This window comes from Pelmatolapia mariae, linkage group LG18 (assembly GCF_036321145.2).
Source record: "Pelmatolapia mariae isolate MD_Pm_ZW linkage group LG18, Pm_UMD_F_2, whole genome shotgun sequence".
In the NCBI taxonomy this organism is placed as follows: Eukaryota; Metazoa; Chordata; class Actinopteri; order Cichliformes; family Cichlidae; genus Pelmatolapia; species Pelmatolapia mariae.
The window spans coordinates 18,826,379-18,845,040 of NC_086243.1; the positions used below are offsets into that span (position 1 = coordinate 18,826,379).

The 18,662-nt window shown below is 40.5% G+C and overlaps 1 protein-coding gene across 1 annotated transcript in view; it reads right to left on the bottom strand.

Moving 5' to 3' along the window:
* The window catches only part of LOC134616266 (voltage-dependent R-type calcium channel subunit alpha-1E-like), a 67,793-nt gene that overhangs the window by 26,594 nt on the left and 22,537 nt on the right, over positions 1–18,662 (bottom strand). Inside the window, exons 5-19 of the mRNA XM_063461001.1 lie at positions 11,213–11,316; positions 10,184–10,342; positions 6,844–7,034; positions 6,560–6,663; positions 6,363–6,478; positions 5,309–5,362; positions 3,840–3,920; positions 3,437–3,646; positions 3,170–3,282; positions 2,669–2,781; positions 2,379–2,510; positions 2,044–2,113; positions 1,547–1,664; positions 689–756; positions 532–599 (exon numbers count right to left, since the gene is read on the bottom strand). Of these exons, the coding sequence (XP_063317071.1) occupies positions 532–599; positions 689–756; positions 1,547–1,664; positions 2,044–2,113; positions 2,379–2,510; positions 2,669–2,781; positions 3,170–3,282; positions 3,437–3,646; positions 3,840–3,920; positions 5,309–5,362; positions 6,363–6,478; positions 6,560–6,663; positions 6,844–7,034; positions 10,184–10,342; positions 11,213–11,316 (1,701 nt within the window). The remainder of the gene's footprint in view (positions 1–531; positions 600–688; positions 757–1,546; positions 1,665–2,043; positions 2,114–2,378; positions 2,511–2,668; positions 2,782–3,169; positions 3,283–3,436; positions 3,647–3,839; positions 3,921–5,308; positions 5,363–6,362; positions 6,479–6,559; positions 6,664–6,843; positions 7,035–10,183; positions 10,343–11,212; positions 11,317–18,662) is intronic.

The following is an 18,662-nucleotide window of genomic DNA, read 5'->3' on the forward strand; positions in this document are numbered from 1 at the left end:
CCCCTCTGATTAACAAAAGAGGCTGACCATAACCAATCACAAGCCAAGGCAGTCACAGGAGTTTCAGTTATGCAGCTCAGAGAGTCGGAAATGACTCATGCTTTTAAATCAGGCACATTCAATTTACATTCATAATTTTGGCATCAGTACGTTAAACATGCCTTTCTACCTTGCATTCACCGCGCAGCTGAAGAAATAAGGAACATACTGTTTTAAACATTTGACACTTACACCTACAACTTCTTCTCATGGTGGAAATAAATGATCTTGACTTATTTTAATCTGACTTTAACACATCTCCCCTCTAATAGATGATGAACCATCAGTTTCCCCACAGCATTCATATCTTAAGTATTAGCTTCATTTCACTTCTTGGAAAATGACTTGGAAAAACACTAAAAAACGACTGAGAATGAGGAACTGTGAGAGAGTTTCAGTCCAATTTCAAATCCAGTTACTTAAGAGCTGTGAAGACTGTGGTTATCTCATCTTAAACGTGGATTTTTTGTTAGATGTCGACCAGTAACTTACTCAGCTATCAGGCCGTCTCTTCCTCTGGCGTATCTCTGGTTGAAGAACTCTTCTTCCTCCTCTTCATCCTAAAGAAGAAGACCACACCCGCAATCGAAGAGCAGTTAACAGCAGAACGTGTGTCACATACAACACAAACTTTAAAAACAGTGCAAACCTTTGTCAATTCCTGTGCGTTGGCCAGATTATCCACGGCAATGGCCAAGAAGACATTCAGCAGCGTGTCTGTCGTAATGTCGGTCAAGGACAAAAACGCCAAAAAGTACAAATAAAAATCACATTCAAAAGATTTTAGGCGACCGCATGAATGTCAGTTAGCTTGATCTGCAGGACTACCGAAGCAAAGCGCGAAATCAAATGCCGTCATGTCACCAAAGCACTAAATATCACTCACTTGTTTCCATCCAAAGACACTCTCTGGTGTCAAATATAAATTTCTGTTTTGATCCTTCTCCACCCAGCCGCTGACTCACCTTTGACCCCTACTGTACTTGCTGTGATCTGGTGTAGGTATGTTTCTGGTCATTAATCAGCCACTTGTATACTTTCCTTTCACCTTTTACTCACCTACAAATCTATTTTAATTGCATTTACCAATAAAGACCACACACAATGACACCTTAAACTGACATATTCGCTCTTACGCTACGTTCAAAGTCACTTACATGACACTTCTTCCCCATGCTGGTGCTGTTTGAACTTCAGCAGGTCATGTTGACCATATGATTGACTGATTAGGTATTTGTGTTAACGAGCTGTTGGCCAGTGGCTGGTGAGACATATATTTACACTTTGCTCATCTTGCTTCAATGCTACTGATGACAGAGGATATTCTGCTAAAGATTTTACTTTTGATACAACATTTTTATACTAGTTTAACTCGGCGTACTTCTGTTGATATTAAGCATTTTAACACTCGGTATGTCGCTATTTTTATCTAAAATACTTCCACCACTTATAGGCATCACGCTTTTTATCAGCGCTCTCTGACCACTTTTGAGGTCAACAAGGATACAATTTCCAAACAATGTGAGCACTATGAAGTAGATCGATGACCACATGCCGTACTGAACGCCTCCCTGTGAGCGGATCCCATTATACATCACCTCGTTCCAGTCCTCGCCGGTCAAAATCTGTGGGCAAATTCACAGAATATTTTGCACATTGCTCACATCAGATTCACTGCACAGGAGACAAAGTCACTGTCTACCAACCAGTTCAAAGTATAGTATTAAAATGGCAGCAAGGCAATAATTACAGTGTCTGCTGATCAAAACACTCTTTTACAGTGCAGCGGATGTGTAGCAGATACGATGTGGACTTTTTCCACATTTCCCTTGTCTGATATTCATGTGCGCATATGTGTGCATGGATGTGTGGGATGATGGCGGAGGCAGGGGGTGGCGAGCGAGCGAGCAGAGTTGTTTAATCTGCGCCTGGGGTGAGAAATATCCCAGGGTGCAATGTGTCATGGAGAGCAGGCAGAAATGAGGGGATCTGTGGGAGCCAAACCTGAAACACTGTCATGATGGCAGCTGGAAACGTGTCAAAGTTGGTGGGAGTGTAATCTTCAAAGATGAACCTAGAGGGGAGGCAGATAGAAAGCAGGGTCAGATATGACCAAGGAAAAATGGGAGGAGGAGGAAGGAGAGGAGGAGGAGGATGCAGAGCTATTTTCATCTGGACATATCGCTTCCTCTCCTCTTATTTTAGGACACCATTGAGGAAACTGCTGTTTAGATCGTAGGAAGCAGATACTGTTTTTCAAAACTGTGCCATTATTATTGAAATCAAAAGGAAAAACGATTTGGCCGAGTTCACTGACAATTAAGGATGTCAGTACGCACCTCCCTCCAAACAGCTGCATCCCCAGCAGAGCAAACACCACAGTGAAGAGGAAGAGAAGGAAAAGCAGGCTGATAATGGACTTCATGGAGCTCATGAGGGACACCACCAAATTCCTGAGAGAGGCCCAGTATCTGGAAAAAAATAAAATAAAAAAATAATACACCCTCTGGGTTTTTTTTGTTTAGTTGTTTTTTTTGTCAGCTGGAACGTGTAAAAATTCAACAACCGTCGTGCAACCCAGGCTGTCATGACTTACTTTCTCTGTGAACTGTCCTGCTGCCCCACTTACTTTGTGATCTTAAAAATCCTCAGAAGTCTCAGCGCCCTGAGCACACTGATGCCGAATGACATGCCAGGCCTGAAGAAACCCCACACCACCTCAAAGATGCTGCCAACAATAACCTGCAAAACATGTCAGGATCATACAAGGAAAAAATCAAGCTCTGTATGCTTCACCTGTGCAGCAATGTAGAAATCCTCTTTTTGTTTTGCCATCAGTTCTCTCGCTTATGTTCTAATTTACTTTGAAAGTTGGTTTTCTTGCTCAGTTTTACTTCCTGTCAGTTTTGTTCCCTTCATCATTTTTACCTGTGTTGATTATTATATCCCTAATCAGCCCACTGTGTGTATAAAGTCCAGTCCTCCCTTTGTTCTTGGTAAAGATGGTTCACTTTGGTTTATATAATCTATTCAAGTAATAAGAAATTGTATCGCTGACGTCAAGTAGCCTAGTCTTCATTTAGCACAAGAAATGTAGCACAGAGTGAGAAAAGGAGATGAAGGACCTCACCCCGCAGTCGAAGCAGTTGAAAGATGAGTGGAAGTACAGCCGGAAACCCAGACCATACATTTTCAAAAACATCTCAGCCAGAAACAGCCCCAGGAAAACAAACTCTGCATAGTCTGGAGATTAAAGAGAGGGGGAAAAGCAAAAGTCAGAAAGCAGAATGAAGCAGGGTGCAGCCAGAAAGAAGGTATTTTCTGACCTGATTTCGCTTTTTTGATTAAAAAAAAAAAAAAAAAGCAAACAGCACAGACATTCACAAAAGAAACCCACAGAGGAAGACGGTGAGCCAGTCGGGTTGATTGTGGTGGACAATGGCCACACAGATGGTGTTGAGAGCCACCAGACTGAGCACCATCAAGTAGAAAGTGTCTGTCTTCACCATGCGGCGGATCGAGATGCGCAACATGCGCTCCTTACGTCGCAAGTAGGCAGCGGGGCCGCGGCGGCCGCTGCGGAAATTCATCCTCGATCGTGACATGCCTGAAGGAGAAAGAGGGAGAATAAGAAAGGAGAGAGTTTTTACAGAGGGAGGCGGGGGAATTTTCGAGTTAGTCATATGCATGTGAAAGGTACAGTATATAAGTAACTCAAGAGCTCAGACACAGGTGATATCCTGTAAAGAAAGTAGGAAGAAGCCTACTGTAAAGACAATGAGTAAGTGAGCTTCACTCACTGGCGGTAGACATGTCTGTATACTTCTCATCCCCCGGTGCTCCTCGCCGCGCACCCGTCTTCTTACTCGATCTCTTCAGCACTAAAGATGTTTCACACAAGTTCAACTTTACCAAAACCTCAACTTTGCTAACTTTACATCAGAAATGAAAATGAAAACAACGGGTGAAATGGTGACTTCTGGTGTCACACTAAAGGTCCACATAAATAACATAACAGTAACAGCTGTGCCTGTAATACAACTCATTAAAATCAGGCATTTCCATCGCTAACATCCATGGACAGTTGCCAAGACAATAAACTGTATTTTTTAACCCATTAAATTCATATAACATTAATATAAGCATAGTTGCAATGGTTACCTCCAGGTTATCAATAAAATATTGAGTCATTGAGTAGTCATTATAGGTTAGGAGATATATGTATGAGATATCCATGGTAGAAGTGTGAGAGCGACACAAATATCGATAGTATCAATACCGACGCTGGTTTTGGTATTGGATCGATACTGATACTTTGTTTCCATCCTCTAACTTCAGTAAACAGCCCACTGAATTGTGTTAAATAAACTATTTTGTTTTGGAAATGAAAAATATACCCCAAAAAAAAATGTTTGAACCTTTTTGTGCTGACTGTCAGGTCTATTTTATTTATAGCCCATAGCACATTTAAACAACAGAGGATGATCCAAAGTGCTTTAGAGGCAGCCACATTTCCATTACAGGTCTCCAAAACAAATAAACAAAATGTTTCAAAATACATAAAAAGCTGAAAAGTGGTTTATTATATTAACTAATTATTGTGAAAAATAAAGATCACACTGATTTAGTGGTCATTAAATGTGTTAACAATATGAAAGTGATGATGATTCATCTCAATAATAATAACACACTGCTCTCCCGTTTCTAAGTTAAAAGCATCGGAATTGGTATCGGCAACACTTGCCCTGTATTTACTTGGTATCGGAGCAATACCAAAATTTGCAGTATCAAACACCACAAATACACGGTGTATTTTAACCCTGGAGAACCCATAGGGTCAAATTTGACCCCATGGTTTCCCTAGAAAACCAATGGGGTCGGCTCTGACCCCATTGGTTCTCCAGGGTTAAAGTGCTTTCATTCCACAGTCGTTCACCTATACCTGTCGAAACACCTACTGTTAGAGGGGATTCGTGAGTTTCATGGGGTTGCCGGTAGGTAGCAGCGGCTGCAGTGACTTCAGATTTGCTCGCAATAGTATGGGACGAGTGTGACTATCATTCGGACATATGTCGTGCCTCAGGAGGGGGACATATTGAGCACTGGTAAGTTTTAAATGTAAATATTTATATTTGGCCATGTATTTTTAAATTTACTGCAAGCTTCTTTGTCCATTACTTAAAAAAATATAACCTTTCAGAATCTGATGATTCTTTTTGATGCACTCTGTATATGTAGATAATTCTAAAAGCAAAGTATGTGAACTTACCATCTAACGGTGATCTCCCTGAACTTTTATTCTCCTCTGCAAGCATCACCTCCTCTGTAATACAATAAAACTGAAGGTTACATGCAGAAATATTTGTTTTTAATCAAGCCGCAGCTAAAACCCACATTTCAGAGTCATAGCGCCCATTGTAACCGAGGCCAAACTGATGTAAACACTGCACTGAGAGGCCGGTGTGACCTTCTTAAAGACAGAGCTCCTTTTCTCGCTCACAATCTCGCAATATCTCGCTCTCTTTTCTCCCCCACTTCCCACACTCTCCCACACCCGTGCACACATGACTGCACATGCACAGCGACTCTCTTTCTCTCTCTCTCTCTCACACACACACGCACATGCATGCAAACACACAGAAGCGCGCGTATATAAGCACACACACAAATTTAAGTCAGTGAGTCAGTATCACCTTTTTCTCACCCTCTGCTTGCGTGGGAGACTAGCAGTGTAGATTGCCATTACAGCACTGTGTGTTTGCTGCAACTCAACTCAGCTACTCTGCTGCGGATCCAAAAGTCTGAAGGTGTCTGCAGCAAACCAGTCTCTCTTCAAAAATGTAATGAAATCACTGTGTCGCTTTGCACAGGGCGATTACATTTCAATTAAAAGAAGAGGCTCAATGTATCGGCACATAAAGGAGAAACAGTAGCCTGGCTCTCTCTGTTTAACAGCTATGCGAAGCAAAACTGTGGTGGAGGTACGTGCTGGAATTTTTCTGAACAGTGAATCCTGGCTAACACTTTGTTTTAACCTTACATTGCCAAAAGCATTCACTCACCAGTCCAGCTGTGAAATTTTCTGACTACTAAATATTCCACAGTGAACTGTTAGTGGTATTATAACAACGTGGAAACAATTGGTTATAGAAATTCTCCCACGACCAGAAAAAAAGAAAAAAAATTGATCGATTAATTGATTCAGCATTTTTCTTCAGTTCATCAGCCGCTGCATTTCTCATCAAAACATCCAGGATTAAGTCACTGAAGCCTCTCCACACTCACTGTAATAAAAGATGTAAAGTTGTTCTGCTGCCCAGTACCTGCCCTGTCTATCCAGGCTCGGTAGCCATTCAGTTCTCTTTCCACCTGCTGCTGGCGACGCAGTTTCATAAAGGCCCTCCGGTTCTCCACCCTCTCTCTCTCCTTTGCAAATTCTCTGAAAAAATAAAACATATGAAAGCAGCTGTCTTCACTCATAATACGGACAGAAATGTTCACAAAAATGAGGCGCACTTACCCAGACAGGACTCCCAGAACTAGATTCAAAACAAAGAACGAGCCAATAATGATGAGAGGAATGAAGTACATCCAGTTCCACGTTATACCCAAGGCATCGTTGGTCTGAAATCCATAATTTTTATGTTATTAAACACTCAGCATCATTGCAGAGCTCAAGCCTTCAAGGGGGTGAGGGGGGATCACACTGACGATGTAGAGGTCTCAAAAACTCGTGTATCAAATATGGAACACTAGGCATTAAGGGTTTAAGGGTTCACTTTCAGGCTGAATGCTTCTGCTCACGTTATAGAGGACAGCCGTCCATCCCTCCATGGTGATACACTGGAAGACGGTGAGAACAGCAAACAGGATGTTGTCGAACTGTGTGATGCCGTCATTGGGCCCGATCCAGGTATCGTTGCAGTCGTACTTCTCTGGACACTTCCTCACACCGCACGCAAATGCCAGCTCTGACGAGTCGACAGTCTCATTGTCTACAAGCACGAAACATAAATGTCACGGCGCCCATTTATTGAAGCACAAACATAATGACCCCAGATATTCACGATCTACTGCCGCTTTCTTGATTGTGGTCCTTACAGAGTCCTCCCCCCCCCCCTCCCACCCCGCCCAGTCTGGTAACTGAAAGTTTGCATTAAAGTGCAGAAGACAATGTGCAAGTGGAGGGCAAATGAGGACAGACGTGAAAGTTGAGTTCTACCACAAAATACAGATGTGGAGGTACGGACCAATGCCAGCACCCAAACTGGATCCACATTTCCACGGCAACAAAATCAGCAGTGCTAAAAAAAAGAAAGCTTTCACGACTCACATCCTGGCTATGAGAGAGGATATTCACAGATGATTGGCAGATGCAGGGCGTACAAAATCTGTCTGCGATTTTTATATCATACCCCAACTTCAACTATATAACACTGTAACATCTGGATCTGGTGGGTCTGAGGTACTAAGTTAGTAGTGTGTAGAGGTTATCAAAGTAGTTAAAGAAGATTTGGGGAAGTAATGTTTTTCTTTCTTGTGTTTCTTCATTTCTTTCGCTGCACTCAAGTGGAAGGTGAAGCCGGCAGATGGTTATCTTATTTCAGCATAAACCCTGGAAACAGTCCAGTCTGGCACTTTGAAAAGCATTACAAGAATCAACCTAGCAACACCAACACAGCTGATAACATGTTACTGTATAGCTCGCTTGTTTTAATCAATTTTTTATCCTTTTTTTTTTTACACTTTTTGTACAGAGTGAAGAGTCAGGTTAGTGTTTCCAGTGTGTTTGCTATACTAAGCTCTAGATGTGAGCGAACGACCTTTTAATATCTGTGGTGAAACAATCACTGACCCGTACATTATACACTGCCATCCTCCACTGGAAACACATTTTTGCTTTCTGCTATCTCACCTTAGTCCTTGACCCTCACTAACACTCTGTTCATCTGCCGATGGAGTAAAAATCTCTTTGCTTAGTTTAAATCTCGCTTTAAGAGACACAAGCAGGATTTAGTGATGCCTCATGATTCATATTTTTATGCATTGTTATTATAAATTTGCTATGAGAGAAGGTTTAAATAAATTTAAGAAACTTTTTTTAGTATTTTTGTGTGTTTGAAAACATCTCTTTAAGCTTTAAATTTTGTGGGAACAATGGAGCAATTTATTTCTCTTGCTCTGAACGCTGTGACAGCTATAATATTAAAATTTTATACCTCGATCCATCCCTGAGCCGTGTTGGGCGATGACAGTAAATGCTATGGTGCGGTGGTGTGATTACAGAGTAGTTGTTGACTAATTAAGCAGTAGCTAAATCAGCCAGCAACAACTCTAATAATACCTCTGAGCCTGCTGCTACTGTAATCTATGAAGGCCTCAGTTTCTCAAACAAAGATGTTCACACCCTCTGTTAGAGAACAATGAGTAAATCACACATTGAGCTTACCTGGCGAATCAGTCACAGTAAGTTACAAGGCATCCAAAACAAACCCTGAAAATATGCCTCTAAATTCACCGGCGATACAATGGCGGCACGTGAGCCCTCAAATTGATAATAAAATACAATCAAAGGCGTCATTTACCTGTAATCAATATAATGTACATGACTGATCATGATTTTATGATTCTAAATCATGGTGTTTACAGCGATGTTTAAAATGGCGACAACATTTTTCTAACTTGAAACTTGTGGATGTCTTTGGATTTCATGTTGTCAGCACTCAAAGCTATAACAACTGCAAGGACATCGCCACCGCAGTGAAAAAGCATTTTAATCTGTGGGTTTGTGTGTGTGTGTGTGTGTGTGTAAAATGCTTACACTGTGAGCTTTTTCCTGTTTCTACCATTTCACTTTGAACTGTCAGTGTTCTGTGCAGCACTGTGCAAAAGTCTTGAGCCCCACTCATCATTTCTTTTCTTTCTTTTTTTTAAGAAAAACTGGAAAAAGGTGCAGGGGTTTTACTGACACATGCAAACATATGTAGAAATACAGTCTATATAGAAAGAAAGTTTGTACAATTCTAAGGAGCTTTGGTATGATCACCTTTATTCTTCAGCCCACAGTGAATTCTCTTAGGCAAGCTTAGGCATTTCTTAGTCTTGTCTTCAGGAATAGTTCTCCAGACCTCTTGAAGGACATTCAAAGCTCTTCTGTGACTGCTGGCTGCCTTTAGTCCTGTTGTCTTTGGAGATAATCCCCACACTGCTTCAACAATGTTGCGGTCTGAGCTCTCGGGAGGCCAGTCCATGACTGATGGTGTTCCATTCTGTGTTTTTCTATCCAGGTATGTTTTTGCTGCATTTGCAGTGTGTGGTGAAAAATGAAGCTGTGCCAATCAAACACTTTCCAAAATCTGATGATACATTTCTGGGTTCATATTTCCATTCATTATGAAGATCTCCACTAGCTGAAACGCAGCTCCAAACCATGGCAGAGCCTCCACTGTGTTTTACAGATGGCTGTAGATACTCACTGTTGAACTCCTTTGTACATGATGATGATGATTTGAACCAAAGGTTTCAAATTTTGTCACTCCACACGACCTGTTCTTTTTGATTTTCAGTTGGGTTCTGGTGTAATTTGGCATACCTCTGCTTTTTCTCCCTTTTTTCCTTCCTTAAGAATGGCTTCTTGACAGCCACACTTCCACTAAGACCATTTCTGATGAGGCTTCAGTGAGCAGTAGACGATTCTCTCTGGTCCTGTGTCAGGTCTATAGACAGTTGTTTTTTCTTTCAGACCTGATACTTCTTCATTTGTCCTCCACTTGTCCAGTTTTGAAGGACACACAGTGCCTAGATATGCCAAGTTTTCACCTAATAGCTCTTTGGGAAAATACTGTTTTATGCATTTCAATCTGTTGTTATGCCTTAATCATTCACAGGTCAATTTTCACAAGTGGCTTTACAAACCAACAAATATTCCTCGGGTCAGGAAATGGTCATGCACAAGGACTGGACTGCAAATGGATGAAAAAGCAGCAAATGTCCAAAGAAAAATTTTGGAAGAGCTTCAGAAAGCCTGGAGAACTGTCGCTCCACTTTAAGAAATTACAAGAATGTCGGGCTCCTTGGAAGTAAAATATAAAAACATGAGGAATGGTTCAAGACTTTTGTACAGTACTGTATGTTTTTATCTTACCAAGAATGTCATCTGATGGCAGGCAGGTGTGGTGAAGCTTCCCGCTGTAGAACTCCAGACCAATGATGGCGAACATGAGGATGGCAAAGAACAAGAGGAGACCGATCTGGAGCAGGGGGATCATGGCCTTCATGATGGACTTCAGCACAATCTGGAGGCCTGGAGGTTTTATACAGAAACAGATACCGTCTTTAAGAATAACACAAAAGACAATGTAACAATCACAGTTCCCAAGTACATGGTTAGCTACATTTTTTTTGTACAAACAGTCAAGGACTTTTGCCTTTTCTGCTCATGAAGACTCAAAGATTTGAAAACAATTTTAAATAGCAATAGGTACTGTATTTGCATTACTATTAATAATACACATTTTTATTTTAGCACAGTTTAAATTTGAAGCAGGCAGAAATAATATTTTCTTTCACACAGAATTCAAACCCTGCTTTCTCAGTTCAAGGTCCTTCATAGTTTCAATGCAACATCGCAGCTTAATTTTTATGTGGACTTAATCACTACTTTATAGTACTCGCTTGATCTGGTGTGAAAAGACCAGTGATTGGCCTGTCAAGGCCAGATTTTCTATAGCCTGGAAACAAAGCTCAGCGAGGTGCATGACTCCGGATTACTTGGCTCCTTGCTGAGGACAGCATCGAGTAATGTCATTACTGGAAAAACTCTTAATACACAAGAATTTCTACGGCGTATATACAATTAAAATTACTCTGTGTCTTCTGTGTCTTGTGAAGTGCTTACATGTGGCAGATAGGAAACAGTGGACCAGGAACTAGTGCGTACTATGAGGTAAATTGACCAACGGGTTCAACTTCCTGGAGGAAAAGTCCAACAGCAAGGCAAACTAAAAGAATCCATGTAATGCCTACATGTTAATACTCACGTGACATCCTGACAGTTTTTGTACATACAAATCCAGATTATGAAACTCTTCCTAATTAACACATTCTGAAACAGCAGCTTTTGCATTTGTGTGTTTGACCTTGCTTTTTAGTTTGAGGTCAGTAGTTGACTCACTGGGAATGCCGGAGACGAGTTTGAGAGGTCTCAGCACCCGAACAGCCCTCAGGGTCCGAAGGTCGACCGGGATGTTCATGTGGGCACCGGCAGTGGCCAGGATCCTGGTGGAGGCACACATTATAGAGATTCAAAGACATTTCTGATGGTAGGGACGCTACACTGGAAAGACATTGTGACATTTTTTCAAGAATTAATAGCTATCATTATTTTTGGTGGCCTAAAAAAAGAAGAGAGACATTTGGGTTAAATTACAGACTATACAACAGGGACATATAAAAAACATCCATTAGCAGCTAAATCTGGTACAAAACTTCTTTCCTTTCTTGAGATTAATGTTATTTTCCTGTGACGTCTGAAAAATGAAGCGCAAAAATAGATAAAAAGGCACAAACGGATGCATCTGAAGGACACTTTTGGAAATGACTCATTCATGTTAAAGGAAAAAATAAAGGGAAATATTAAATATGATCTGCTGTCATCCCCACAACTGTAAGGCCTGTGAGTGGTACAGTATTTCCATTCGGTGTAGCACACTTGCATGGCGAGAGACAAAGAATGCACAGCCACATACACCTGGCAGGCATCTCTACTCACATCTGCCCACGCACACATTGATGTCCCTCCACCTACACACAAACACTGAAAAACAGCATCGGGAGCAGGCGACAGGCAAGCTCTCTCCAGAAAAATCACATCTGCATGTTTCTTACCGGAACGGCAAAAGCAGATTCTTTTGTTATTTTTAATTATAATAGTGGTAATCGCACAGCTGAAGCTACAAAACCGCACCGACAATAGCGGCATAAAAATTCATTTCCACATCAATTAAAACGTTAATGCTCTTACTGACAAGCGGGTCAGCATCTTCTGCTAATTTGCTCGCTAATATTTTAACAGACTTGTGAAAAACATCTTAATTATTTTTCCCTGATTTGTCCACCTTTCTCTCTTTGTTTCCACACACACAGAAGACACAAATATACAAACTTACAAAATCTTTGGACAATGCTGAGAAGTGTGGGGGAGGGTGTGTGTGTGTGTGTGTGTGTGTGTGTAAGCAGGGGGTAGAAAGCACATGGCAGAAACTCAAGTGTAAACCCACGCAGAATCTCTCCTGAAAGCAGTGGGAGGGAGAGAGGCCAAGTGAGTGAGTGAATGAGTGAGGCCATGTGCACACTAATGCGGATGAATCTGAAAAAAACGCTTTATAAGTGCTGAAAGCTCACCGTCTATAACACCACGTTCAAAACCTTTCTAACTGTCCGCACTGAAGGCTGTGCACAACGATGGATGCTGTTCCCATCCATCTGTAAACTAAAACATATTCAAAGAATTTACAGCGCAGTGAAAAAGAATTTGCCACCTTCATGATTTGAGTTGTTTTTTATTTGGGTTTTTTTCTTTTTTTTCATATTTGTGACACAGATGTTTCAGATCATCAAAGAACATTTTGTAAATATTGCAAATACAAAAGGCAATTTTTAAATGATGACTTAATTTATTGGGGGAAACAAAGCTGTGCGGAAAAGGTAATCATGAATCAACTGTGGTTAACCACATTGCCTGGAGTTCAGTTTCACTAGCTACACTGATGCCTGATTACTGCCAAATCAGCTGAATCAAGAAATCACCAAAAAGAACCTGTCTGACAATATGAAGTAGGTTTAAAGATCTCAAAATCATGCCACAGTCTAAATAAACAACTGAGAAGTAAAATCATTGATTCCTATCTATGAGGGTTACAGAGGCTTTGGGACTTCATGAACCACAGTGAGAGCCATTAACCACAAATGGAGAAAGCTTAGAACAGTGGTTAGCCCTCCCAGCAGTGACCAAAATTACTCCAAGAGTAATCAACAACTCATTCAGGAGGTCACAAAAGAATCCTGAACATAATCAAACAACAGCGTCAAAGTAACTGTCAGTTAAGGTCACAGTTCATGATTCAACAATAAGAAAAAGACTGGGCAAAAATGTCACTTCAAAGGAGAAAACCACTGCTGACCAAGAAGAACACAAAGCCTTGCCAAAAAACAAAAACAACTTTGGGGAAAATATTTTGTGGACTGCTGAAGCAACAGCTGAACTTTATGGAAGCTTTAAGTCTCGTTACATCTGGTGTGAAACTAGCACGGCATCACACCAGCAGTCAAACATGAAGGTCGCTGTGTGATTTTCTGGGGCTGCTTTGTTGGACCATGAATTCTGCGCTTTACCAGAAAATCCTGAAGGAGGATGTCCGGCCATCAGTCATGAAGCTCAGTCACACTTGGGTTATGCAGCAGGACAATGATCCAAGACATCCACAACAAAATGAAGGTTTTGGAGCAGCCGAGTCAACATCCAGACCTAAATCCAACTGAGATGCTTTGGCATGAGCTTAAACAAGCCATTCATACTCAAACCCTCCAATTATCAATAATGAAGTAAAACAATTCTGCAAAAAAGAGTGGGCCAAAATTTCTTCACAGCAATGTCAAACACTCATTACTTATCACAAACACTGGATGGTTCTGGCTGCCAAGGGTGGCACAACCAGTTATTAGGTTTAGGGAGAAGTTACTTTGGATAGCTTTGTTTCCATTATGAAATCATCATTTAGAAACTGCATGTTGTATTTACTTGGGTTATCATTGTCTAACACTAAAATTGTTTGTCGATCTGAAACATGAAAGTCACAAATCTGCAAAAAAAACAAAAAACAAAAAACAAAAAAAAACACCAAACATAAACAAAACCACTCAGGAAGGGGATTTTTGTAGATGCACCTGTGGCATCAATTTAAACTCCATCATTCTTGAGATATTCATATTATTTGCGACCACAAACTTTCCCCTCCCACCCTGCGGGGTGACGACAATACCCCCATCAGCCTTTAACGGCCAAGGGTTATAAAAACTAAGATTCCTCTTTGAGCAGGAAGTCGCCAACTGGTTGCATAGTTTTATATTTGTTTTAAATTGAATGCGCTCATATTTGAAACAATGGGTTTATTTTACAGCAAAAGTATATATTTACAAAATTATATAATACTATTGAGCAGATGTTAAGCAACAGGTGCATAAAAGCCAAAATGTAAAATCTCCACATGGATGCAGCAGCTCAGAATGATAAAGAGGGAAAAAAATAAGAAATTTAGAAACCATTTTGTTATGTTATAGACTAGATAGATCACTAAGTATAAAGAAAAAGCAAAACTGGTGGGAAAAAAAGAATTTTTACTATTGGCCTGTTTCTTGGAGAGTGAGCTGATGTGCTTTCATGCAATTAAGGAATCAGAATTCTGGGTGGTGCAGCGCTTTAGACTGTGCTCTCAGAGCAAGCAGGTCCTGGGTTCAAATCCACTGGCTGTGTGGACTTTGCATGTCCTCTCAGCGTCATGCATGTTGACATGACTGTCAGAGTCTTAGATCTGTGATGTATCCACAGTGTATCCCACCTTACCCTATAATAGCTGGAACCAGAATTCCTTCAAATTATGGATATGATCTGGAGGCTGGAGCAAGCTTATTTTGTTAAAGGTGGAAAAATGCTGTTGAGATCGACACGCACACACATAACATCAAAGTTCCCCCTTTAAAAACAACAAGAAACAAAGGAGAGTTTTGGCCAGCCTCTCTGGACATTAACTACAAATATGAATATACTATATATTATTATAACAGCAGTAATTTGACAGTTTTGTCACCAAGTTGCTGCAACGTTAATGAATTTGAAAGCCACTGAAATATAATTCTCCAAGCTGATGCAACTGAAACATTAAGTGTTGACGTAAGTCAGCCTACAAAAGCCCACAGAACTAGTTTACCTCAAGGTTTTCTGCCAGGCTCTATATTATCTGTTTAAAGAGGAAAGCCCTGTTTTGTTAACAGAAACCAAGCACTCGGAGCTTAAATTTAACCAAACTGCAAGTAAAAATTGAAACTATGATATTTAGAAAGCCCTGGAGGCAAACCGCTCCCACTAGCCATCTAAAATACCTGAATCCATAATTTATAATGCAATTTTATAGCACATTCTGTTTTAAATGCATAATGAGGTTTTCAACTGACTGACAAAAAGAAGCTCACAATATATATTTATAGCTAAATATCAACAAAACTAACAATAAAAAACTACATTTCCTTCAGATTGTTTAGCATTTTTACAAGATAAGACTTTATTGATCCCACGGTAGGGAAATTTGTGCGTTACCACAACTCAGGTACAGATAGCAGAAGATTAAAAAGAGTATACCAGAATATAAAGTCAAGAAATACAAAATAAACAAGATAATACAATATATACAACGATAGCTGAGGTTCTATGTACGCGAACAAAGATGGTAAACATGATACCTGCTTATCATCAGCACTGTGGCACTATCACTGTGGTCGTGCCATCACAAGGACATTAACAGATCCACTAAGACAATTTAAAATGGCTGAACTAATCTGGACGTGGACAATCATGGACAAAACACTCTGAATACGTTTAACCTGGGAGAAAATAAACAGAAATTGCAGTTCGAATTCCTGTGTGTCATCTAAACAGCAAACAGAAGAAATGGGCCGAAATAGCATTTGTGGCTTGGCACTTTTGTGATCATTAGAGGCTACATAGCACATAATTACAGGTGTGTCAGACTACTCCATACACTAAATTGTATAGAAGCCTGACATCGTGTAATGCTTTTGAATTGTCTGAAGCGTTATTGAGCCTTATAGAAACAATGAAGAGGCAGCAGAGGTGGAATTTTAAATTAAATTAAATAGTAAATACTAAAAACAACAACTAAAAGATACAAAAAGCATCTATTTCCTTTCCATTAACGTGTGGCGCTAACGAGGATACTAAACAATCGCTATTACAGGGCGTAGTTATTAGTGGTAATTGGATTTTATAGCGAGCATGTTCATACTAAGCAAGTGAGTGTGTCAGACAAAGAGATGACACAGCGAGAGACACTGAGACGGAGCGGGAGAACAGAAGTGGGAGTCTGTGGAAATAGCCTTCAAACCAAACAGAGTGAACAAAGGCAGGCAGGGGTGCAGAACCTTCAAGGCTGCGTTTCGAGCACAGCGATTCAGGCTCTCTCGAAATTAAAGCAAATATTCAATCTGCTAGTGGTAGCTCATGAATCATCCCTGCACATACAAAGGGGATCATTTTCATATGTTTGGTTTAGAAAATATTTGTTAGAAATAGAATTTCCCAAAACAATCACAACTCATGCAACCCACCACTGTTTAGTATGCAGCTTTCAGTGTCATGGCTTTAAATACACCTTTACAACCGTTTGTTAACACAAGTAACTAATCAGCCAATCACATGGCAGAAAATGAATGAATGTAGGTATGTAGATGTGGTCAAGAAAACCTGCTGAAGTTCGAACTGAGCATCAGAATGGAGAAAAGGTGATTTTAGAGACTTTGAACTTGGCATGGTTGGTACCAGACAAGCTGGTCTGACTGTTTAAGAAACTGATAATCTGCAGGGATTTTCCCACATGGCCGTCTCTGCGATTTACAGACAATGATGAGACAAAGAAAAATGCAGTGAGCAGCAGTTCTCTAGGCTGTTGTTGCTAGACATCAAAGGAGAATGGCCAGACTGCTTTTAGCTGATAGCGACATAACAATGACCCAAATAATCACTTATCACAACCGAGGTAAGCAGAAGACCATCTCTGAATGCAGCAGAAGACCACACTGAGTGCCACTCTTGCCACCTAAGAAAAGAAAACTGAGGCTGCAGTTTATACCAGCTCACCAACATTGGACAGCAGAAGATAAGAAATACAGAGGCCAAGAGGTGCGGCCAACAAATCTGCAGCAGCTGTGAATACTGAGGAATATCCAAGGAATGTTTTCACCACCTTGATGAATCTGTGCCACGAAGTTGTACTGAAGGAGGTCCATCCCAGTACTCGAAGGATGTACCTAATGAAATGTCTTGAGGGTGCATATAATTGGTTTTTTATCTTTGGATCAACTCAAAATTCTTTAAAAAAACTAAAAAAAAACTACATCTTTGCAACTTTGTCAGGAGCCGGTCGTGTCCGGTTCCTGACAAAGAGAAAGGAGACATAGTAAAGATCAACCCCAACTCTAACTTTTACAATGAAAACAGGCTTTAAATCACCTCTTAGTATTCTTCTTTTTAATAAATAATTATAATTTCTTAAAGTTTCCATTTTTTTCAAGTGTCCTTGGTTGAATTGTTTCAAACATCGATAATTTGCCCTGTTTACACAGCAGAAAATTCCCATCTGAATTAATGAAATGGAAAAATATCATCAATGTAGCAAAGCTATCAGTGATGTAATAAGATAATAAAAGAGGTGGAATAGCTGCACACATGCACTCTAAAGACCTGACTCTGTGACAGTATAAAAAGTGGGTTTGTGCTCACACCGAGAGGCTAATCTCTTCCTCAGAGGCTCTTTAAGTGAAGCACTGTTGCACAGTATTGTACCACATTGGCTCTGGAGAGGCTGAATTCATTACATGCACAGAATGCAGCCTCTCCCACACACCTCCACCTACACGAAGAACACCACCAAAAACTACAGTAATCAGCAGCATCACGTTGCTTACCAGTTCGGCACAGCTCCGCAGATGGCAATGTGCAGCTGAATCAACATTAACATAATGCATCAGCAAATTAATGGCTTTGAATTAAATCTGGGGAAACATAAACTATGTGTCTAATGGCAGCGTTAATACTCTTCTGCTGAAATGGGATGATTACATAAAGTGTACTCATAATTAGTCATAGAATAAATGGTTGAGTATATGTTTTCCCAATGAAAACCCACCTGGGACCGTAAGCTATTGTTTATTTGATTCAATTATCAGTGAAATTAGAGGCTGAGACCACTGCAGCAGCTCTTTTACACCGTGGCGCCACAAGTCACGTGATGCCGTCAGGGATCTTGGACGCTCATAATTCCTGAATTATTTCTTGGAGCCAATGACAGTAGGTGCCCAATTTGAAATTTACCCCAAAATTTCAAAGGTAGACTTCACCAAACCTTTAACACAGACACACACACAACCAACATTACCAAGCAAGCAAATCGGCACCAGATGTCCAGGACTAGACTGTCATTGGTACGTCTACTACTTGTAAGTTTAGCCCTTAATCCCTCAGCTACTGTTCGATACTGTACTTGAAAAGCTACCATCAGATTTGGTCAAAAGGATAACAGACAATAAGTCTCCTTTTCCTCATTACCAGCCCAGAGTGAGATTTGACTAAACGTCACCAAATGTTAACAATCATGTTTCTGCCTAATCAAATCTGTGCTTTAGAGAGTGGATAACACCCTTATAACAGTGCGTGAATAAACCGAACCTGCTCGAAAAAAACCTCTCAAACACAACTCTAGAGAACAACAAATGCCCCATCTAGTCATTGTAGCACCAGGAGGCCCCTTCAGTGAATGAGCCACAATTTGAAACTT